General features: G+C 40.4%; 1 protein-coding gene across 3 annotated transcripts in view; it reads right to left on the reverse strand.

The window, feature by feature from the left end:
• The window catches only part of ELMO1 (engulfment and cell motility 1), a 536,712-nt gene that overhangs the window by 405,484 nt on the left and 105,751 nt on the right, over positions 1-25,477 (reverse strand). For 2 of the 3 annotated variants that reach the window (XM_004418819.3, XM_087429603.1), the window contains exons 3-4: positions 12,240-12,280; positions 11,191-11,263 (exon numbers count right to left, since the gene is read on the reverse strand). In XM_004418819.3, the coding sequence (XP_004418876.1) occupies positions 11,191-11,263; positions 12,240-12,280 (114 nt within the window). Of the gene's footprint in view, positions 1-2,815; positions 2,883-11,190; positions 11,264-12,239; positions 12,281-25,477 lie in introns of those variants that run through there. The other variant, XM_087429606.1, reaches the window with a different exon arrangement.

Below are 25,477 nucleotides of genomic sequence, written 5' to 3' on the forward strand. Positions count from 1 at the left end.
CCCAGCACCTAAGCTAGTACCTGAAACATAATGGGAAGGAGGGGGGGAGAGTGAGCAGGACTATATCCCAGGTTAGTGAAGCTACACGGGGGAGAGAGGGCAAGGTCTATTTGGAGAGCACTAAGGCAGTTTGTCTAAAGTTGAGGGAACGAGAGAAAGACAGCAAAATTGAAAACGCTGACAGGCTAGACTGTGACACACCTTGGTGGCCAGGTTAAGTAAGGAAGCTGAGCCTCATTCTCTCTCAGCAACAGTGGAAACCAATCAGAATGATGCCTCCAGTTCAGGGAGACACAGGCTACACACCAATAAGAATTCATAACATGGGTTTTCATTGTATGCAGGAATAAGGGGAAAGATCCAGAAGCTGCTTGCACTTCTAGGGGGTAGTGTTCAAATACGGCACTAGGACCACCCAGATTTCTTAAAAATGCTTGAACCCCAGTCTTGACCTACTGAATCCGAATCTCTAGATTTGAGGCCGTGTTGTACATGTAAGTCTAAGAGTTGATGCTTCGAAAGATGAAAATACCCGGAGAGGAAAATGACACAGCTTTACTATCTAAAAAATAAAGCACTGCACAACTCTGTAAATATACTAAAAACCACTGCATTGTATACTTTAATTTGGTAGACTCTATGGTGTGTGAGTTATATCTCAATAAAGCAGTTTAAAAGAATACAGCAGAAGAGTTCATATCTTACTTAAAAGTCTTTAATGTGTACTGAATCATGTGGGTCCAAAAACACAGGACCAAATTGCAAACCTAATTGACTTGAAAATCATATTCCCAATAATTTTTTCAAACATGACCCCCACCAATTATAAATCAGTATCAACCTAGTCTACTTCTAGCCTGAAAACTCTATAAAGACAGGGACTGTGTCTTAATTATCTTTCTCACCTAGCACATGTTTAACTGTCAAATCTGAGCAAATCAATTTCTTCCTCTTGCACTCCTATGCCCCAATCTATAGGAAATATTACAGATGTTTTTCTTATTTTCCCATGAATATAAGTTAGAAAATTTTTATATTCTAAATTAGGAGTGTTCAAAAGGGAAGTTAATATTGGATACAAATTAGTCAGGTAACTATATGTTAACATTTTATCAGGCTGTGCATATCAACAAATTTATCAAGAAGATATTACTGTGGAAATAAACAAAATGAGAAGTTTTATTAAACTGCAATGTATTATTACTATCATTAGCCAAGGTGTCAAGGAGGTTAATAGATAGCAAGCTTTTTGAAGGCAGACATTTCAAGAAGATTCTTATCTGGTCCCATTTTCTCCTTGGAATCAAAAGTGCTACCCAGCATCTGATGTCAATCTTTATGAATATTTCAAAATACCTCGCATTCTTTTCCTCCCCACAGTGAACTGTCTTCTGATAATTTCTAGCATAGGTTGACCACTCTTCCAATATGGTGCATTCAGACTAATCACAGAGGAGTCTATAGTCCAATCATTTGTGGTCAGGTTCAGCTTAAAACCCTCTGAAGCCTTCCCAATGCTCTTAAGATAAAGTTCAAAATATTTAATATGGTTTTACAAGGCCTTGAGCATTGGGACTTATGCAAAACTCTCTAGCCGCATCTTGCCCATTTTAAGGGCCTCTCCCCACCATCTTTCTTCTTAGATCTCTACTTAAATGTCACCTGCTCCAGGCTAAATTAGGTCTGGACACTCGCATTTGTCCTTTGTGGCACTTACAACTGTAATTGGGTTAATTTGGGTAAAGAGTTACTTTGAGAATCCCGAAGGTCAGAAGGCTCTCGAGCTCAGCACAGTACCTGGCACATACGAGAAGTCAATACAACTTTCTTTTATTGAATACATGCCTGCATGGCTTTTTCCTCCTAGCATGTTTCTTTTTGACAGCCCTGGATTATGAGTTAGCAGATTCAGGACAAGTAACCTGTCTAGGAGATTCAGTGCTTTCCAAAGGCTGTTGACAGGCATACCTGCAGCCAACAGGGCGAGGAGCATCCACAGCAGAAGTCAGGTTCCATTACAAGTCAAAAAAGAAAGAATTCAGCAGCAAGGCACATGTGAATTCAGAGTCTTTAACAAAAGCGTCAGCAGGCAGCAGGGGGTAAGAAAGGCAAGGGAGAGGGCAAAGGGGCAGAACAAGAAAAATGCTTGGAGTCAGGAAACCCAGAAGAACTGAAGGGGCAGGGCAAGGTGAAAAGCAGGAACATTTTTCTTTGCCCATTCCTGCCTGCTGAGATCCAGTCCTGGAAGCACTGGCCCAAGTCTGCTGGTCACACCTGGCTGAGGGATAGCTTGCTGAGGCAGCAACAACGGTTTCTCTTGAATAAATCTAGAATCTTTTACTACAGGCAGCAGAAAATGAAAAGTTGCATAAGATATGTGGCTGGGTTAGGAAATTTACAACATTTCTGGGCTCAGGTTTGCTCAAATTAAAATGTCCATTCCAGCGAAAGCTCTTTGATCAAGAGTAACTAAGATCAGCATACAGTGGTTTAAGCAAAGGGGCAGGACTGAAAAGCCAGAGCAGGTCCTCTAAGACGGATGCAAAGACAGGAAACAGGAAGCAGAGAGGGAAATCAAGATGGGAGGCTTCTCCCTCACCCCGTCCTCTGACACCCTAACGGGTATTCATTCCCACTTCTCTCTAGTCTCAACCCTTTCTGCAGATCGGTCTTCTCTGTGTACTTATGGCTCCAGCTACCAAGCCCCATATCCAGCTTGTGAGAAGATTTATCTGCCGTGACACCATATCAGCCTTATGATATCATATCATGCATATCACCTTCACATCGTAGCAAACACCATCACTCAACTCACCTCTCAATTTCAGATTTCCAGGAGAGAATGTGTGGGGGTCCAGCTAGGGTAAGGTGTCAACTTCTGGACCCACAGCTGTGGAAGCAATAGGGAAGGGACACATGGCACCAGACCATAGAACTGCCCCTCCTGGGAGCCAGGGGTGGTAAGCTCCCCAGGAAAAGACATGCCTCAGTTTGCCCTGTATTTTGTTTGGTGGTGGTGGTGGTGGGAAGGTGGTGTATGTGTGTCTCTGTGCATATTACTTTCTTCAGGAAGAACACACTCCAAAGGTGAAGTTTCCTTAAACTACTTAACATATAGCACTTGCATTTATTCTCCATAGTTAATCCCCCCTTGTAATGATTTTCAGTGACTTTCAAACATTTTTGACCCCAAGCCAGAGTAAAAACTAAGACTATACATGTATTATACATGAAAGTACATGAAACAAATATTCCACAAAACAATACATGTAACATACTCTGATCTTTTTCTACTCTATTATGGTTCATTTTTAATGCTCTTTCAACCTACTAAATTGATTTAATACCCACTAATAAGTTATGACCTACATTGAAAAACCCTACTACTACCTCTATTGTTGTATAATTATATCATTTAAGAACAATTTTACACTTTTGACATTATACTCAAAATAGAAGAAAATTCCCCAATCTTTTCCCAATAATACCCAAAACCCCACAATATTTTAGCCTCTTTTAAAAGATGAACCAAGTTGACCAGAGAAGTCTTCTGCTTAGGGACGTCAACACAAAACAGAGGCAGACGTAGTTAACACAAATGCCCCTGATCTCTTTTATTAAACAGCCTGTGTCCATTACACGAAAAAGGCACATTTGAAATGAAAATTTCAAATGAAAATGAAATGAAAAACACAATGCATATGTACAAACTTGAGTTGTTTTCATTACAGTGTTCTTGAACCAGCCACATGACACTCCTGTTCACATTCTGTTTAGCGAACAATAGAGACACGCACCCTTGTGTTAGCTGATCCAGCTGAGAGGCCCCATTCACTGTCTCTCTACAAAGCCGACCTTCCCACACAGGGATGAAACCAGTTCCCTTGGACTCACTAGCCTTGTTCCAAAAGGAAAAGCTCTGCTGGTGATGTGTGTACCTTTGGGGAATTTCCAAAGCTAATTACTAAGGTAAATTACTTGGTTCAGCAACACTGATTAAAAGGAGTAATTGGGTCGAGGATGTATATAGAATCAAATACTTTTTGGAGGACCGAGAGGTGGTAGAATGAGGACTGTCAGCAGAAGAAACCAGGGAGGTAAAAGAAGAGGATGGAAAGATCGATTTCCATCTCCAGCACCAAGAAACGGTGTGCCTCCCATTTGTGGTACGGCATGACGAGAATCGCCGAAATTCATGCCTGTCCCACAGCACAGCCCGAGAGTGCAGGACACTGGCTCTAGAGTCAGACTTCTTGGGTCCATTCCCCGCTCTGTTACTTATACCCCTGAGTGTCAGTTGTGCCCTCCGTAAAATGGAGCACGGAACAATAAAACCTGGCTCACAGGCTTACTGTGAAGACTCAAATAAAACAAATAGCCCACGTGAAGTGCTGAGCCGAGCGCTTGCCACACGGCAACCATCCAATATAAGTTCAGGGCAGTTGTTACTACCTGCCAAATAATTCCCCAACTGGCCCCTAAGGAGCCTAAAACTCACAAGAAGAGTTCTATCTTTAAATGAATCCACCTCCCATTAGTCTCTCAAAATTCAGTTCAGAAATAGTTAGCCTGCTCCAGGACCCTTTCGGACTCTTCTTCTCTTCTGTAATTACTCGGTTCCTTCCTCTTCTTCCTCAAAACCTGTGCCCACTTCCAGGTTTTCTCCCCCATTAAACCTTGAGATCCACGAATACAGAGATTGGAATGTATTCATCTCATTAAACTCTTTGTGGAGCCCAGTGCTCAAGGCGTGATAGTTAAAGTGAATTCCACAAGATAATTGAGTAGACTCCTGCCGGGGTGGGACATACAAGTCTCAGGGCACACAATCCCAGTTTGCCCAGGGGTGCTGGGAAGCTGAAGGCCTGTCTGAGAACCCAGAACATCTAGGAAGTGGAAATGGCATAAAAAGGGGTGCCCTTCAGATGACCCCACTTCCTTCTCAAAGGTTCCTGGGGCCAGCTTTGCAGAGAGGGCCTGGATGAGGCACGGTTATCTCTATTAACAGAATATAAGAATTTACCGAAATAAGATACTGCCGAGGTATCTCACTGTACTTCATATGTTGTGAAGTAGGTCTTAGCAGTGGGGAATCAAATGCCATTCTGAAATCAAGATCAAACCTCAATTGTCCACAAGTACATGATCTCCCACTGGCGTCCTCCACCAGGCCCATGTTTTCTGGGAACCTACCTCTCTGCATGCTTTGGGTTAAGGATGAAAAGGCAATTTTCCTGTTTGCCTAAAAAGAATGATACTAGTGCAATAAAACTACCTTAGACAATTATACAATCCATATCAAAGGCAAATGAAAACGTACTTTGCTAATCCTTAGTGAGTGAAAGATTACCTGGTACAACTTCCTCCAAGTTATCCCCTTAAGGAATAAGGAAGACACAGACTAAAGCTGGTAACCAATGCTCACAGGCCATAACTTCCTGTATTTATTTTCTTGAGGCATTACCACCAGGGTCACCAGCCTGATGTCAGCAAAGAAAGGGAGTCATAAAGAAACTGGGGTCCAAGCAATGGAGACAGAGCATTTCTAGAAGGCGGCATAAAAAACTTAGGAGGCAGACCCACCTAGGTCCGAGCCTCGGCTTGACCACTGCCCATCAGTACGACCTAAACAAGCTGCTGTATAACCTCTCTCAGCCTCACTCTCCTCACTGCAAAATGGAGGTAATAATACCTGCATCATCAGACTGGAATGAGGGCAAGGAACTACAACGCTTTGCACTCTCTCTCTCTAATTCTTTTTCGAAACACACATTCCACTGGAATACTTAAAGTAAACACACAATTCGCAAAAATAAACAAGTGGGACTACATCAAACTAAAAAGCTTCTGCACAGCAAAGGAAACCATCAACAAAATGAAAGACAACCTACAGAACAGGAGAAAATATTTGTAAATCACATATCTGATAACGGGTCAACATCTAAAATATATAAATAACCCATACAACTCAACAGCAAGAAAACTAACAAGCCAATTTAAAAAGGGACAGAGGATCTGAATAGACATTTTCCCAAAGAAGACATACAAATGGCCATCAGGTACATGAAAAGATGTTCAACATCACTAATTATGAGCGAAATGCAAATCAAAACCACAATGAGATATCACCTCACATCTGCTAGAATGGCTATCATAAAAAAAAATAAAATAAAATAAGGGCCAGCCCGGTGGCGCAAGTGGTTAAGTGCGCCCACTCCGCTGCGGCTGCCCAGGGTTCACCCGCCCGGATCCCGGGCTCACACCGACACACTGCTTGGCAAGCCATGCTGTGGCGGCATCCCATATAAAGTGGAGGAAGATGGACATGGATGTTAGCCCCGGGTCAGTCTTCCTCAGCAAAAAAAGAGGAGTATTGGCAGACGTTGGCTCAGGGCTGATCTCCTCACAAAAAAAAAAAAAAAAAAAAAAAAAAGAGATAAGTATTGGTGAGGATGTAGAGAAAAGAGAATCCTTGTGTACTGTTGGTGGGAATGTAAATGGTGCAGCCACCACGGAAAACAGTATGGAGGCTCCTCAAAAAATCAAAAATAAAACTACCATATGATCCAGCAATCCCCCTTCTGGGTATATATCCAAAGGAAATGAAAACAGAGTATCAAAGAGATATCTGCACTCCCATGTTCACTGCAACATTATTCACTATAGCCAAGATACAGAAACAAACTATCAACAAATGAATGGATAAAAAAGATGTGGTATATATATACAATGGAATATTTTGCAGCCACGAGAAAGAAGGAAATCCTGTCATTTGCAACAAAATAGATGAATTTTGAGGGCATTATGCTAAGTGAAATAAGCCAGACAAAGAAAGACAAATACTGCATGGTAGCATTTATATGTGGAATCTTTGGGAAGAAAAAAAAAGTCGAATTCATAGAAACAGAGTAGAAAAGTGCTTCCCAGTGGCTAGGGGAGTGGAGGAAATAAAGAGAGGTTGGTAAAAGAATACAAATTTTCAGCTATAACATGAATAAGGTCTGGGCCGGCCCGGTGGCATAGCAGTTAAGCTCGCGCCCTCCGCTTCTGCGGCCCGGGCTTCGCCGATTCGGATCCCTGGTGTGGACTGACACACCGCTTGTCAAGCCATGCTGTGGTGGTGTCCCATATAAAGTAGAGGAAGATGGGCATGGATGTTAGCCCAGGGCCAATCTTCCTCAGCAAAAAGAGGAGGATTGGCAATGAGTCTTAGCTCAGGGCTAATCCTCCTCACACACACACACACACACACAAAAACGATGAATAGGGTCTAAGGATCTAACGTAAAACATGCTGACTATAGATGATAACTCTATATCGTATAATTGAAATTTGCTAAGAGAGTAGAACTTAAATGTTCTCACCAAAAAAAAAAAAGGAAAGATATTAGATTGGTGGTTACTAGAGGGGAATGGGGGGGGTAGTGAAAGGGGTGACAGGGCACGTGTATGGTGATGGATAGTAATTAGACTTTGGGTGGTGAATACGATATAGTCTACACAGAAATTGAAATATAATGATGTACACCTGAAATTTATATATTATAAACCTATGTTACCTCAATAAAAAAATAAATAAATAAAAACAAACAAAAAAAAAGATAAATATGTGAGGTGATGGATGTGTTAATTAACTAGATGGTGGGAATCCTTTCACAGTTTATACATATATCAAATCACTATGATGTACACTTTAAATATTTTACAACTTTATATGTCCATTATACCATAATAAAGCTGAAAAAAATATGTAATTCACTTTTCATTTTTTATTCTCTTGTTCTCTCTCAATCTCACTCTCTCTCTCAATTAATCAATCTCTCTCTTTCTCTCACTCTTTCTCTCTCTGGGATATCACCCTGAAACATAAAAGTTTCTGGGGCAAAATTTGAACTTGTGAATCGCCAAACCTTAACTTTGTCTAAGGATTTGCATGTTATGCTTCTGCTGAACGCTGCTTAATATCATGACATGTTTTTCCCACTGCACTGAAAAACCAAAGTTAATGGCCCAATAAGTAAATGAAGACTATTTCAGAAAATGGGTTTGGATAACATGAGAAAAGTAGTGAGGTGCCCTCCTGAGGCTCTTAGAAGAGAATCACAAGCATCTACCCATTAGTCACAAAATGTGTTAGCTTGTCAGGCCAGGGCTGGAGAATTTTTCTTCTTTAAAATTACAGATAATATTTTATCTCTGGCGGAGGGAGGGAGACCACTTGATATTTAAGGGAAAATCAGTAACTATGAACATGCACAAGTTTCAAAAATTAGTCACCGGTTACCATGGTAACGCAAATATTACCTAACAACTCACTAGGCTGTAAGTAACCAAGATGATGCTAAATACATTACTTAAAAAATGGAAAGGGGCTCTATTTTTAGGAGTATTTGCAAGGAACTAGATGGTCCTACCAGCAGACTCAAGGCAGCCCAGGTCTGCCCCTGCAGACCCAGGATTCGAGGTCCCTCTCCTGCTCTGTGCGTGTGGAGTTCTGTGTCACATGCACACGCAGCTGTGCCAAGTGCCAGCTGCAAGAGGAAGAGCGAGGACATTTTATTTACAAACAGAGGGCTATGATTGGGAAGACGAGTCTTCTCATTCCCTAAACTCTTAATAAAGGACTAATCCTGCTACTGCCCACTGAAGAGAGACAGACAGGATGACAGAGTTAGGTGGCAATCCCTTTTGAACTCAACATTAAGAATGTCCTCAGGCAAAACAAGATTTCCCAGAAAATGACTAGGATGCCCAACAACATAATAATTTTCCCACTCTTCTGAGTAGTTTGAATTTTCTGAGTATAAATTAATTTTGATTAGAACAAAAGCATAAACATTATATGAATTTTTAAATTATTCCAAGAATTGGCTGCACACACACTCCCAAATCAAACTTAGTGCATAACATCTGTACATGTTGCACAGTGCCCAGTACACACAGGGCCCATCTCTTCAGAAAAGCAGCCCCAGAGCAGTGTTCTTCCAAGTGGTCCCTGGGTATCCATCAGAATTCCATGGAGGGCTCTTAAAATGCAAAATCCTAGGCCATATCCAAGGCCCTCTCAATCTGAGTCTCTGGGGTTGGGATCTAAAATCTACATTTTTAAAAGGTTCTCCCTGTAAGTGATGCTTATGTTCTCTAGTTTGAGAATCTCGTGCTTAGTAATCTCCAATAAACTGAGGGCTCCTCACAATGACAGAAGACAGGACAGCCATCAAGGGACACAAGCCAATACCAATTATGCAAAGGCAGGGCTATTTGTGACTCAATGGCTTTTTGACCACAACCCAGGATGAGAAACCAGCACAATATACACATATTACATATGTGCGTGTATGACACAACTATTTCACGGACAACACAGGTGATGTACTCTGACCTATTCTACTATATTCCCATTTTTAATGCTATTGTAACCAACTCAACTGATTTCACTACCCACTGATGGGTGATATTTGCAAAACCCTATTGTAACTTCTATTGTCCTATAATTTTATTACTTAATAATTTTTACACTCTTTCATATTATACCCCAAATAGTAGAAAACCATCCGATCTTTTCCAACAATACCCCCAAAGTTGCAATATTTGGTTACCTTTAAAAGGTGAACCAAGTTGAAACGAGATAGTCCTCTGCTCAAGGATATCAACAGCAATACATTTAACTTTTATTTATTTACATCCCTTTTATCTCATAAAGAGTAGCATGCATATTATATAAATGCAGTATAAAATAAATGAAAAATATTAAGAAAATGAAGCAAGGGGAAAATAAAGACAGGAAACTAAGTGTTTGTGGAAGGAATCAAAGGAACAAATAAAATCAATAAATACAACACAGGCTAGGAAATCCAGTCCACTTGTTAACTCTTAGCTTTCTGGTAAGTAGTATGAAGAGGAAAACACGATCAACTATGAAAATTCTAGTGCCCATCTGGGAAGAACAAAGCAATTTCTGAGAAGCATTTCCAGGCCTCTGGCTATCCTCCCTCCAGGCTGGACTGAATGCCCCCCTCACACTCCTCAGGGTAGAGCGAGCAGTCATGGTGGGAACTGGACCCTGGTTACTGCCTCCACCTTACTCCACCACTTGGTTCATGGGTAAACTTATGGTCACTCTAGGTACTGCTGATTGAGTCGAACAAAGCCTGGAGCCCTAGGTTACTGAATTCTCCCTCCTTCCAGACCACTTTGTACTCACGTCTGTCCAGCACTGACCACCGTGTCGTGATAGAAACCGTTCACAGGCTCTTCCTTCCCTCCCTGTCAACCCCACAAGATTATAAGTTCCATGAGGACAATACCGGCTTCTATGCATTTCAGTGAACTCCCTGTAAAACTGAGCAGAATGCTAAACTCTTCTAGGAATTTCCAAAAGGAAAAGTGATAGAAGAACAAAGATCTGGACTTGCTTCTTGATTCTATTGTTTACTACCTCTGAGATACTGACCAAGCCATTTGAGTTTTATGATTCAGTTTCTTATCTGTTAACCCAAGCCAATACTATTTACATTGCAGGTTAGTCTTGAGGAAGAAATCAACAAACACATGTAACGTGCCCGGCCCAGTTCTTGGCACACAGTAGGTGCTCAATAAATGTTAGTTTTCCCTTCTCCTGTGAGGGCTCTCTAAGACATTAATTTTATTTGCTGCCAGAGCCACTGTAGTCTTCATAATTCCTTCCTTCTCCTCCAAACTTACTAAAGAATAAAAATCACCCAAGAAGAAAGCAGGCTTCCTAAGAGCCATAGAACTCTCAGTGCCCACACAATGCCACCTTTGAAAAGGTTTCTTGTCATTGTTTCAACTACTTTAAGCAGGGCTTAGAGGTTATTCTGAAAGAAAAAAAAAAGATGAGAAAGGAGAGCTAGACTACGTCATTAAGTATCAAATAAATGCTTTAACCAAGCAATGAGAAAGAGGGATAATTAGTATATTCACTGTCAGAAGGCAAATGCAGTTGCTAAAACAGGATGCAGAAACATATTTGGTCTTCACTCTTCAATGGGCTGAACATCGCCTTGTTCATACTAAAGTAGCAGTTGTTGGCTTTGCAGACTCTATTTTCATGGATGGTAGAGACATAGAATTTAGACCAGCATGTCAAGTCCTGAACAGAGGAAACATCAGTTATGCTTTAATTTTCTTAAATATAAGTGTCCTACATTAAACAATGTGGTTGACCTACCTTTTCCGTGATATAGAAGTTTGAACTATCGGCATGCTGCAGTGCAAAGTATTCATGGTTGGTAAGCGACCACCTTAAAAATGGAAGCATAAACTGATCAGAAAAACAAAAGCGGTCGTTTTCTTTGTTAGAGTTTGATAAAGTTAGATGAATTAAATAGCCTATTATTGGAATTGGGCCAGTAACCAACATACCCCACAAGGCAGTTCCTAAAACAAAATGACATAAGCCTACCTTTCATTACCCTGAGACCAACCACGTCAAATGTGGATCATCTAGGTCTTATTTCCAAGCCTACTGCTCACCTTGAAGTATTCCATCTTCATGGCCTTGAGGGGGGTATTTAAATATAAAGTTACATTCCTCCCTATTTTGAAACAGTGGAGCAGAGAGAGGAAAACAAAGGAAATGAATGCAATTTAAATTTTGATAATTGTTGTATTTCAATTATCTCTGTATTCTACAATCCCCAATCAGTAGGCTTGCTGCATATTGGAACATTCCTATTAAGTTCCAGGTCTTACATAAATTCAGGTAATATTCCATTCACAGTTCTGCTTTAAAAGTAAAACACCCTCATGCAACTTCCATGTGTGTTTTTCCTTTGGATTGTTGAAGCAACCAAAGAGAAGAAGGAAAGCCATATCATCGTGAAGTTGCACAGGGCAGCGTAACCACGCACTGACTTGTCTTTTAAATTATTGTATCTTCCATGGGGACCTGAGTGGTCCTCTCAATTTATACCAGATGAAGTGTGCATTTAACCTCAGGAACTTGAGACTGCTCCCTGCTGAGGAGGATGAATGAAACAAAACTTTTCAAAATAAATAAAACCAAACCCAGTGTGCACACACCAGCCATTTCACAGTTTCTAGTCTTTGAGGAACAACAATCACTTTTTGGTGGAAAAAGGCATGTAAATCTTACACAGCAATTCTTGGTGTCTTTGGGCAGGTCAAGTAGTGACCTACGAATAATACTTTACAATTGCATGGGAAAATTTTATTTTCCTCAACTTGTAGACTGGATGAATCCTGAGTAACACTTACCCATCACAGACTTCCTTTATTATTGCACTCAGCGGTTTTTTCTGCAAAACAGCAAAAAAGGAAATACTTTCTGTTAGTTTCATTTCATCATTTAAAAAAAAAAAGAAGAAGAACCCTAGTACAAAGATATCTAAAGCAAGCAGAATTTACATTTTCTATTCTTAGTTGTTGTCAATGAGTCTGTTGTTTTTCTGAAGGTAATAATCTACCAGCCATTACCACCAAATATATTAATGATTTATTACCCTTGTGGTCCTCTTTTCTATAATTAGGATTATTAGTTGAACAAAATATACACCATATTTAACTTAGCCACATTAAAATTAGGATGAAAACATAGCTTTGTTCAAAGATCTCGTAGGCAATGAGAGCCTGCAAGGTCAAATGATAATCAGAATTCCTCAGGAGTAGTATATGCATGAATCAGGCAACCAGCAGTTTGGTTTTACGCAAACAAGCTTGGATTCGTGATATTTTTATAAGAACATGTGGCAAAGAGAATATGAGGCATTGCGAAACTGTTCCTGCAAAGTGCACAGAATTCTTCCCCTAAGCATGGCCCCGACAAACGCCAATCACGCAGCAGCTTAAGCTGGACACACTCGAGTAATGGGACCATGACACCATGTGCCGTGGTGTCAACTGGCGGCTAACTACAGCTGTGTGTTTGGCCTAACAGCCACAGCTGTGCTCTGCCTGCCCCCAGATAGAAGGAATGCAGTGAAGAGACACATGCAGAGCTTGCCCAGAGATGTCAAAATTCTTTCTGCTTTGGATGCAAACAGACCCTGTCTGTCTCCTGGGGTGAGTGGTAGTGTGTCAACCAAAAGAACAAATCACAGACGAGAAACAAATGGGGAAGAAAAATCAAAGAAATGTAACACATGGTCCTGGATTTTCAGATACAACCATAAGAAAGCCATCTACATACAAACAAGTTCTGCCCCTGTCCCTCTGAAGGGCAATGTGGTATGGGGAAAGGAATTCTGAATCAAGCACAATCAGTTCAAATCCTAGCTCTGTCAACTTGTCTGCAGCGTGACCAACAATTTCTTCAATTTGCTGAACCTCAACTAGTTTATCTGTCAGATGGCTGTAGGGCCTACCCACTTCTCAGGGTTGTTATAAGAATTAAATTACATTAAATTAAATTAAATGAGAATTAATATAAAGGGCAAAAGACTCAAAAAAGGGTTAGGACTCTGGTTTCCTTACCCTCTCATGTCAACAAAAGAACTCCATTTCCTCCTTGCATCCCTGCCCTTGGACATGATGCTACTATGTCTGCCCTCTTGGTGAGTTCATAGTCCTTTCTAAGGGCCTCTAGCCCCTACTAAAAGCTCCAACCCAGTCCTCAGTGTTCTTCCAAAGAACTTCCTCCCACTGGAGCCTCTATGACTAAGTCTGCCACCATGAGTTCAAAAAAATGTCTGCCTACAACTATAAATGAAGGGGAGAAGGGGGGACCTAGACTTTTTGAGGAGCAGAAGGATGGTGGGATATTCCTGACATCCTGAGTTGGTCTCCTTTAGAATAAGATTAGAAATGGAGATTGGGTTCTAGCTACATGTTACGCAAGTCCCAGGCCTTTGCAAGAACTTGTCCATTGTTTATGGCTTTAGCTATGAGTTGAGGGACAAATGTATTCTCACAACCGAATGACAAAGGAACTTTAGGAACAAAATGTTTCCCATAAAATGAAGATTTTGCACTTTCAGCTGCCAGAGATCTCTCCAGGCTATCAGTATTTCATGAAGACCTACCAGTCTCCTAGCCCGCTAATCGTACTTCTTGCACCCTCAAAACTGAAATATAAATAACAGCACTGTATTTCAGCCTTAAATTACATTGAAACAACAGATCAGGCCAAGAAAGTATTGCTACTGATGTAGGAGGAGCCATAAAATAAGAGCTTCCGGAATTAGACTTCTTATTGAGGTATCTTAGTGGAATTTCTGGATTTTAATTAAGGTTCATGAAGATTCAGAATCAAATTTGAAAAGACAGAATTCTATGGGGTACTACTGTATCTAGAACAGTCTGAAGTTGGATATATGAAAGGAGTAAAGACCATGGAAGAACAAAGTTTACAGATTTAATAGAAGAACATTAAAGGAAAACTCTAAACCACAGAGGAAAAGGAATCACAGTTAACTGAACATAATGCACCCATAACGCTGCCTCACCAATTAAAACCAATGTTCTGTAAGGAAGAGGCTAGTCCCACGGCCCAGTTCCTACACCTGTCCCCTCCATTTTTCTATCTGTTCTGATGAAACGCTAGCCCCCACCACTCAAATCTAATCCCAATGACCTTTCACAGTTCTCATCTTCAAAAATCCATCCACCTTATTTGACACTGTTACTACCATCTTCGTTTTGAAATCCTCTTTCCAGAGCTTCTATGAAATTTCCTTCATTCTCCTACAGGTATAACCAATAATCCTTTAATAAAATTCAAAAGATCCTTCGTTGTTTCTCTTTTACCTCTAGCTTCCTAACTCTAAATTTCTGTTCTTGTCCCTTCTGCTTGTACTTAATTGGTCAGTTCTTTATTCATTTCAACTACTCTAAGTCTATAGTTCTGGTCCCAAACACTCTCTTGCAAATCTCTGACAGTTTGTTAGATACAGCATTTTAACTGTCCTTCAGCATCTTATTAAAATATACAAACAAAAATCACCACTCACACCATTCCCCATCCATCAATCTACCCCAACAACAGCACACCCCCCAAAAAGCCCCCTACCCCACCATGACTTCTCTCATTTATGACCCCACTAATGCCCAGGGGCATCATTAACCTTTATTTCTTCACTCTCTAGGCCTCATTTATTACAAGGTTATGTAGCATTTTTCTTTGTGACCGTCACATCATTACTTCTCACCTCCTACCCACTCTTCTAAAATCCTGACATTCCTCATTTCAACTCATGCTGTCAGATGAATCTTCCCCCAATCCCATCACCCTTAATTCTGCTTCCCAGCCCCAGTGCCTTTCCTGAGTACCAGCCCATCATTACTAACTACTTGCCATAAATTTCCAACCAAATGCTCCACTGGCATATTAAACGCAGCTTCCTATCTTCCATCAGTTCCAACACTTAACTTGCCTACTTTTGGCAGTTCTTCCATGTACATTTCTAGAGAACTTATCCTTGCTTTCTCCTTTTCTTTACCCTCTTCATGTGATATACACATTTACAAGACGCTGAGTCTCATCATTACTTCCACCACAACCTCTCTCTTCTTTAGCCTATCCAGACCTTACTACCACCATTGTTAAAGCAGGATCCTGTCACTAGATCCTTGCAAATAAGTCTCCCCATCTCCAGTTTCTTTCTCTCCAGTCCCCACATTAACTATAATTAGACAAAATTAGACTTTCCCACAAACTTTGCTCATGTCACTCTTTTGCTCCAGTATCCTCCAGAGATCCCCCATGAACATCACCTATATGGTATAAATCCCTTAGCTTGTCATCCAAGGCCTTCCACAATCTGGTCTCAAGCAATCGAACTTTCTACTAAGGCTGTACACCTTCTCATGCTTCTGGATTAGTTGGTGATACACACACACACACACACACAAAATCCCTCCTCTATACTTTCACTTTACACTATTTGTTAAAATGTCCCTCTCTTCTTTCTAACAACTCTAACCATGAACTCTTACCTACCATTAATATCCATGTCAAAGCCATCTCCTCTAAGCAGATGTCCCTGATCTCCCAGAGAGATAGAACTCACTCCCTCTCTATACTCAGCACATTAAATGAATCACTCCTAAGGACTCTGTATATCTCTTATCTTCTTATCCCTTGAGAACAAGGTATCTTAATTGATCTTTGCAACCTTCTCCACCACTCAGTACTAGTTACCATAGTATATAGGTGCGAATAGGATCTAAGAGCAGACTCAATACATTTCTGTTAAACGGAAAATCCACACGTTGACTAACTTTCCTTTAAAAAACAAAAAAACGCTTGACTATAAAGCAAACTATGTTGAAGGATAGCCCGGATTAATCAGCACACGTCCCATTTCCTACCATATAGACGCCTGCTGGGTGGCCCAAAGCAGCTGACTGCTATAAGCTGTTAGACATGTGAAGGCTGTCAGTACTCTCTGCACAGACCACTCTCGAAGGAGTTATGTGGTTCATGGCTTGGAAGAGCACTGAGCAAGCCAGCTGACGAGTGTAATTCAACAGATGATAAAACAGACACCAATCAATTGACTGCCACCATTCGTTAGCAAGGCTGCACAGCTGAGTAGCACTACTCTCGTAAACATGGACTGACTGAGATACCCCAAGCAGAAAACACTATTCTGGGATCATTGTCTTTTCTCACTTCCTAGATAAAGCCCTCAGCTTGACGTGAGCTCCTTGCCTGACTTAAATTCCAAGACAAATGCTGGCTCTGACTATGTTTTAGTTAACATTTGCCCAAGGTACATAAGATGTTTCTGTCTATCTGCCCAGTTCTCTAAGATTTGGGAGTTGGGTGACAAGGGCAATACCTTGATAGCTTTCTGTAGACCCGCTGAATAATTGCCTTTCACCTCATTGAGAGAAAAGCCCAGGAGAAAAGAAAGTTTGGCCTAAATGGATGAAAACTGATTCTTCTCCCTGTGACTCCATAAACTCTACAGAAACTAAAAATAAAATTCTATACTCTATTTTCATATATCTGGACTTAAAATATCAAGGCAAAATTATTTTAACTCCTGAGTATGTTCTCATAACTTATAAACAATTGTATTAAATTCCTTAAGGTTTTCGTTTTGAAGGTCAAAACCACCTTCTTGGACCCAGCAGTGAGCTGAGATGTGAAAGCAAGAATGTTTTTAAAGATAATGTGGAGGGTTAAACAGTGTCCAGATTTTTATATGCAGGGGATCAGGGATTATGTGCCCGATGGCCCCCAGACCACACTCTTTCCCCCATTCCTTTTAGCAATGGTGAGGTCATCTTGCAGCATACGAAAGTATTTCTTCAATTTATATTATTCTGGGAAAATTTAATGTTGGCAGAAATATTTTTATTTGTCAAAGGAAGTATGCATTTCCATATGAATTTGATTGGCAAAGCACCATGCGCCAACAGTTATATTCAAGGAGTAGCTTTTTTTGTTGTTTTGGGGGATTTATTCCTTCCTTTTCATTTTAACTCTTCTTCTCCAAAAGAATTCTTTTATTTAACTTAATTTACCAAAGACAGTTAAGTCCAGAAAGCAAATTTCTTATACAAAAAGATCTGTTAATCTACTTTTCATAAAATTAGCTAGATCCCTGAGAATGGCCAAGTTCTATAGCAAATCATTTTGAATCGATGCCTCTGGCAGTACTCTCTTCTCTCTCTACTCCTTGAAGTCAGTGTCAGGTGCTTTGCCTTCCTTCCACTACTCTCTTCCTCGCCTTTAATGAAATGTCCGTATCATGAATTCCTGAATCCACGCCTCCCACTCTGACTGTCTTCTAAGGTCTGGTCCTGCATTTCCAATAACCCCTTGAGCGGATCTAAGTGGATGTCCTGCCACCCCCTCAAGCTTAACACTTCATCTTCTTCCTTACTAAGCCGGATCCTCCTCTTGCCTCCCATTTACCTCTTATAAAAAACAATCACTCTCCAATCCAAAGCACATGGTTCCTTTAAGGTGTCAGAGAACTTCAAGAAGAAACATCCTTGGGAGTCCCTGGTTGTTTATTTAGGAGGCGGCAGAGTCCAGCCTGCTTCGAGGCTCCTTCCCTGGAGACAGCCCAGCTGTTGTCCTTCATCAGTGCCCCCTCCTGACAGGCCTCTGAGGAGGGCAGTTCCTATTCAACCACCTGTTCCTGTCCGTTGGCCAAGGCACCCGGCTTGGGGACTTTACCCAGCCCAAATGCTCACCTCGGAGCTCTCAAGTCTATTGCCCACATTCCTGCCTTGACACTGGCCTGTGGAGGCTGGCAGGCCCCCACCCCCAGGCGATGTGACTAGATGCCTGTTAGCAACTATGGATGGTGGGATCCAGTTCTCACCTTCAACATCCACTTCTCAGGCCCATGTCTGTCCTAAAATGGGCAGCACCAAGAAAAGAAAGTCTGGCTTCATTGAAAGCTTGTTCATTTCAAGTGTTTTTAACAACATGGGGAAAAAAATGCTTATGAGATGAGATTAAGTGAATGCACACCTGAAAAGCATTTAGAATGCTGAATTTTTATCAACTATGTATCTTCCTTGGACCATGAGCTCTTGAACGACTTTAGAAAGTGACTTCCTGGGATTGAACTCTGACTTCTGCAGTTCCTGGTTGTGTAACCTTGGGCTTATTACTTCTTCTCTCAAGGCTTCCATTTTCTCTTCTGAAAATAAAAGCAGTACCTCGAACGTTGCAGTGTTGTGAAGATTAACTGAGATGACGTATGTAAAACCCTTGAAATAGCACCTGGTACTATTGGATAAACGTTGCCTATGAATAGGTTCTTTCATTTCTTACATCCCTTTTGGATACTTTGCTGGTACTTTATTTAAAAGTTAGTTAAAAAATTTAAATAAATAAGTGATTTAAATAAATAAGTGAATGGATATCCAATTCCTCCTCCTTCCTTGAATGACTCCAGCCCCCAATGCTGCCTTTGGCACTCATCTCATCCTGTGCTTTATTCTCCAACTCAATCTCGTTTCTTTTGCCAACTAGATTACACTTGCTTTGGAGGGAGAGACCACGTCTGAGACACCTCTGTCACGTCTCAGGTGAGTGGCTGCTAGGTCCCTACAAGGTGTGCAATTAATGAATTTGTTTGATTAAGAACACATCTTTTTTCAGACTTTTAGTTTCTTTCCCTTTCTTCTGGTCTTTCCAACTGCCACTGAAGCTCAGGCAGGAGCTAAAGATGGAACACAGCAAGAGAAAGGCAGAAGAGACCCCCATCACCACCATGCATCTTACAGCCCTTTAACTGCAAAACTATTTTCCACAAAGACTTAAAGGTTTGGGTCCTAGAGTATTAAAAAGCCTTTCTCCAGTTTTAAAGGAATGTGACAGATGCTTTATTCTGACACTTTGAGGCGGTACAGCACAGCACTTGGGATTTTACTTTGCTTTTATAGATGGAAATTCATTGAACATATTCTGCACAGCGGTTATGAGTAATGTTGACCCAGAAAGAAAAGAAACCCAGCTTCCAAATGTCAGGACACCTCTGAGAAGGGATACACATGTTACCTACGACTTAGCCTACAATATGACTTGAAGAAACTTTAATGTACGGTAACCCAGCTAGCTCCCGGAGGTGCCTCCTAACATTGTGTCAATGACACCAGTCATTTTACAACGGCTTTATTCTTCCTGCAACGAGCCCTATGACAACTCTCCATGCTTCTGAGCCTTATACCTTTTGTATGGAGGAATTGATGTGTTCTGAGAGCTGTGTATGCACTCTGTTTTCCAAACAGAAGCCTAAATTATCTGAAAGATAATGACAAAACCACAACTTCCCGAAGCAAATTTAGCTGGCTCTTGGAAAGCAAGTATTTTGACAACAGTTCCAATGTAAATCACTGACACAAAGTTCTAGTAATTGTCAGAAACGACAGAGGGGCTCACAACTACATCTCCAAAGTAGTAAAACCATGTTATCACATTAATTTAAAAAATTGAAAGATGACAGGCTGTGCCACTCTTTTCGTGACAAATGATGATTCTTTTCAAAAATGGTTTACTAAAAATGACTTGTTCCAAGCTTCATGAAACTAATTAAACATTAGATTTTAGCAAGATAAAGTACAATCTTTGTGTCATAAAAATCACTGGACTATGTAAATGAGCAAAGACATAAATAATTAGCACTCAGGTATTAGTGGGTTTAAAGGCAAGTAGAAATACCTTTCTCTTTGAGTTATTCTGACACACTTCTACTCAGCAGAAACTTCTACTCAGTAGAAACTACTCAATACTTCAATTGGAAGAGAAACTGCAATTTTAGAAAATGACAAAAATATAGAGATGAGCAATGCAAAAATAAACCATTACTCATATCAATCATCTTTTGTGATTCTCCCTCCTAGGCCCTGACTATTTTATATTGGTCCAATATCAATGTTGCTATAAACATAAGGAACAAATATTTTTTCCCCAAATTTCAATAACTTGGGCCACAACAACAACCAATTTCCTAATTCCTATAACCCTTTCAACCTTCCTGAATATCAATCTTTTCCAGGAAGTACTCCCAAAGGACTCTAGACTGGCTGGCATGCCATTTTACTCCACCACACTCTTGCAATCAAGCGTGTTCTTTTATGTGGAAATGAGTGATTCATACTGTGAATCAAGTCAGTCATATGGGCTGCCTCCCTTCACTCATATGAAATAGTCCACTTATTCGGGTCAAGTTCATATGTGGAAGGTTAACTGTATTTATGTGCACAGCTTAAAAATAAAAAGTCCAACAGGCTCAGTAGGATAAAAAGAAATGACTGTCAATATTGATGGATAGGGTATTATCAGGCCAGGTGAGTAGATATGAGAAAGCCAGATAAGCTCTGAAGGCTAAGGAAGGTTCAGGCTCAATTTAAACACCAGATTATGAAGATTTATCAACTGCAAAGAAACTGAGATTGAATATAAGATGGCAGTCAAAAGAATACTGAGAGGAACCGGTGGCAAAGGGAGTATTAAGAAGTGAGTTTACTTTTCAATTTTTTTTTTCCCTTTTACTTCTTGTCTCTCTCCACTACACAGCTATTTACTTGTTTGTGAGTACATGCACTAATGCAAATTCATCCTTCTTTCTTGAGAGGAAATGGATGTGCCAAGACATCTGTCAACAAGTAGTGGAGGGACATGGGTTTTCAAGTCTCAAATGTATGTCTCATGAATGTGATGATGGCAACCTAAGACTGAACCACAGCCTTGAAGAATAATACAACAGGCTCTTCTGGAAGAGTCTGAAATATGCAAACCATGGCCACAACCTCATGTACTTTCTAAAACTCCCCTAGATTCAACCACCCAGACTTTCATTATCTATCATCATGTGGCCAGCCCTTCTGATAATAATGATAATATTAATAGCTACTATTTATTGAGTGACTACCATATATTCCCTACAGAAGGATATTGCTAAGTGTATTTTACAAATGAGAAAACTGTATGAAGATCTTGAGATGTTAAGTAGCTTGCTCAAAGCCTCACAGCATATGGGACAAAGCCAGAATTTGAACCCAGCCTTGTATAATTTCAGAACCCTTGTTCTTTAACTCCGAATGAAATCTGGAGTCCTGGCAATAATGAACAACAAGCCCAAGGGCCCAGAGCTAACATCTGAGGGGAAAGACCCTAGAATTCTAGGTATTTTGTTTCCTGGCACATCGTGAGTTTGTGATAAATTTATTTAAGGCACAATGCTTTAGCACTAACATGAGAATAGTAGATGATACTGCCTCATGCATTATCTACACAAATTATGATGAAATCCTAAGTTAGCAATGAAATTTTAATACCCAGTGGAAGAACTCTCTCTGCTCGAGCTCCTTTCTTACTTTTGATGCTCAAAGCAATACTTCCAGCCCTGACTTTCCTGAAGTTCCCCTTCTATCTCAGGCCATTTTAACTTGAGTATGTATCCTTCCTTAACTTCAAACTCATATCTTACCCTAAAACTCTCTTTCCTAATTTCCAACTTTTATTCATCTTTTCTAGTGTCCCAGAAAATAAGATTGCAATGAACACTCTATCTTCCCTGTCCTTCATATTGTTGTTTGTTCTTCAGTCCTGCTAAGTCAGTCTCAGAAGTGAATCTCTAAACCTTTATTCTGTCTGTGGGTACAGAGAAGCAATTAAAAATAGATGCTATTTGTATCACTTAGGGCACTTTTGGTTGAAGGTATAGTAATTGCAATGGCATGGCTAAATGGATGCTCATGTTGCATAGGGAGGAGTTGACAACATCATATGCGTGGATGAGAGAGAGTGGCTACAAAGGCAAGCTAGAAGCAAAAAATGTCTAAGTCCTATAGAAAACTCTTGATGATTTCAACTCAACAGAGGTTTTAAGCAAAAAAGTGGCACATGCAAGTGTGCATTTTCTAATGACAGGTGATTACACTGGAGGCCAAGAGATCAGTTAGGTGGACAAATTGGCCAGAGTATCAAAATCCAAAGGAAATCTGAAAGGAGGTCCAATCATATAGATATCTGCCTTATTTTCCTGTATCCATTAGTGAAGTTTCCATGAAGAATGTGAGCCCATCTAAGTATTCCTTTACTAGTGTCTTCTATCTTGGTAGCTATCACCACCATTTGCCCAGTTGCTCATACAAGAAATCTTGGAATCAGCCTTAACGTTTCACTCTCTTTTACCCACTTACATATCATCAATCATCAATTTCCTGTGAATTTAATCTTCTCAGATGTCTTGATGAGATATGTGCCTCATTTCTTTCTGCCTCCCCTGTCACTATCCTAGGCCACAGCATGATCATTTCTTGCCTGGGCTACTGCAAGAGCTGTCTAACTAATCCCTCTTACTTCATTTTATCTCTCACAAAACAATTCTCTAACTGTGACCTTCTAAAAGTACAAATCATACCATGTCACTCCCCTGCTTAGAAGCCTTCCATTTTCTCATTGCTCTTGGACAGAGTATTAAGCCCATATGGCTTCTCATGGCAGAATCTCTATCCATCCAACTAGCAAAATCCAGAGCTTCTGTTCTCTCCCATTGTGGAATTTCTCTTCAATTCCAGACAGGTAAGATATTAGCGAGGATCTCCTCAAATATTGTCTGTCCACCATTCATTCCACTCTTTATTAGTAGGATTGCCAATTAGATATAGATTGGGACTTCTTAATGTATCCATTCAACACAACTTCACATTTGTATTTTTCATCCCTTTATCTTTCACTCTGTGTTCTGGATGAATTTCTCATTTTCATCCTCCAAGCTACCGATTCTCTCTTTAGCCAAATCCACTCTAGAGTTACTTTATCTATGTGTTTTATTGTTTTTATTCTTTCTGTTGTAGTTTTTTTTTTTTTACATTTTACTTACCATATGTATATTTTTCATTTCTAAGATTTCTAATTGGTTCTTTCTTGCATCCATCTGTTCTCAATTTATATCTATGTACTTTGTGTTCATAATCCCCTATTTGTGTAGATATTATTCTCTCTCTTTTAAAATTCTCCCTTTAAGGATATCTGGCACATTTACTTTTAAGTCCTCCCTTGCTCTCTATGTTCCTCCACACTGACCAGAGAGAAGAGGGCCAGCTAGAGCAGCAGCAGCAAATGTGATAAAGAGGGACCAGATGTGAACAAGTTTTCAGAGGTGACTGATTGGATAGAAAGCTGAGGGAGAGAGAAGAGTCTAGGAAGACATATAGTTTCAGCTTCAGAAAACTGGGTGTATGTTCACATCTGTCACCAAGAAAAAGAAAACAAGAAAAGAAGGAAAACTGCTTAGATTGGGGGTGGAAGGAAAAAAGAGGAGTGTTTTGAACACTTTGAGTTTGAGGTACAAGGGACATCTAGATGGGGCAAGGCCAATCGCCAGATAGGTTGTTGTTTATATAGGTCAGGAGGTCAAGAAAAAAGTGACTGCCAGAAATTATGAGAACCTTATGGTGATGAGGCTGATAAATCCAAAGAGATCACCACAAACTTGTCCAGAGTAATGATCCATCTATAATCATTTTGAAAATTGATACAGCTTATCTCAAAGTCATTTGGTTGTGCTTTGATTGTGGATGGCTTTGATAGAAAGACAAAAATAGATCTTCATAAAGTCAATTCATAACATATAATAAATATTTAGAATGCATGGTGGAAACAAAGGATGTTCCTCTCACCAGAGCTGCTCCCTTTCATAATTATATTTAATTATCTGTAACATTAGACAGAATAAGTACAAATATCACCCATTTCCTTTGCTCAACATTCATTATGAGTTTACCACAACCACCCTGTGCTGGGAACTGGGAACACACTTGGCCTGTGCAGAACATCACACAACGAGTACATGGAGCCATATAGGATGTCACAAGTGCACATAACAAAGGCCTTCATTTAGCCTGAGGAGTCAAAAAAGACCCTCTCTAAGGATCTTACATTTCATCTGGGATGGAGAATGAACAGAAGTTAGGCAGAGAAACGTAGGAGGCAATTTCCAGTTAAGAGAAAATCACATTTGTAAAGGCTCTGAAGAGTGTGCATTCACAAAAGGAAAAAAAGCCACTTATAATGAGAACCTAGGTAGAGGGGCTGGAGGGAAGCTACAGTGATGCTGAGCAAGGCTGGTGATTCAGGCAAGGGCTGGGGATAGCAGGACCCCAGTAACCACAGCAAGGAAGTATGGATTTTATTCTAAGTACAATGGGAGAGCCACTCAAGAATGCTAAGCCTGGGAGAATGCACAGGATAGGAAGTAAGAGTGGTGGCGAGGAGGCCAGCTGTGATGCTACTGAAGTCAGCTGGTGGAGATAAGCTAGAGTAGTGGCAGTGAGGATGGAGAAAAGTTGGACAGAATTAAGAACCATCCAGGAGGTAAACTCTACAGGACTTGCTATTTGAGGGGCTGTGGGAAATCGGGGGGAGGTTGTCAAGAATTATGGTGGTGCCATTGACTTAGAGGACCCACAATTACATTTAACAGAAATCTAGAAAAAAGAAACTAGAAAAGCATATATTTTATTTCCCTAAGGCTGCTCTCATTTCCTCAGAGTTCTGGGCACACTGCACAGGTCGATATAACCCAAGAGATCAAGTACAAGCTGCCTTTCTCTAGAACAAGCTACTTTTTTCTGGGAACCCAGAGTCCTTCTTAACACTGAAACCTACATATTTATATACCCCACCACAAATCACCAGTTGACCTAACAGGAAAATGAAGTACAAAATGTGACATGCACAAAGGTTCTAGAAATGTGAGATGGCTTAGTCACCAAATATCAAGAAAACAGAGTTAATGAAAGGCTCTGTCCTGAGTTGCCCAATCTGCCCTTAGTGACAGACCTGGGGAAGGGAAGTAGAATGTAAGAGTATACTACTGCCATCTACCTAGAAAGCAGATTCAAATCCGCAGTTCATTTTCAGATGGAAAAGCAAAACGCGAGAATTCAGTCTTGCTCAATTAAACTGAGCTCTTGTTTGAGGGGAGAAATATGTTTGCTGTCTTTCTTTTCCAAAGCATGGCAAACTCTAATATTTTCGGAGGTTATATAAACTCTATCACACAAGGAGAGAGAGCTAA

This window comes from Ceratotherium simum, chromosome 1, assembly GCF_057802395.1.
Source record: "Ceratotherium simum simum isolate JZ-2026a chromosome 1, ASM5780239v1, whole genome shotgun sequence".
NCBI classification, from domain to species: Eukaryota; Metazoa; Chordata; class Mammalia; order Perissodactyla; family Rhinocerotidae; genus Ceratotherium; species Ceratotherium simum.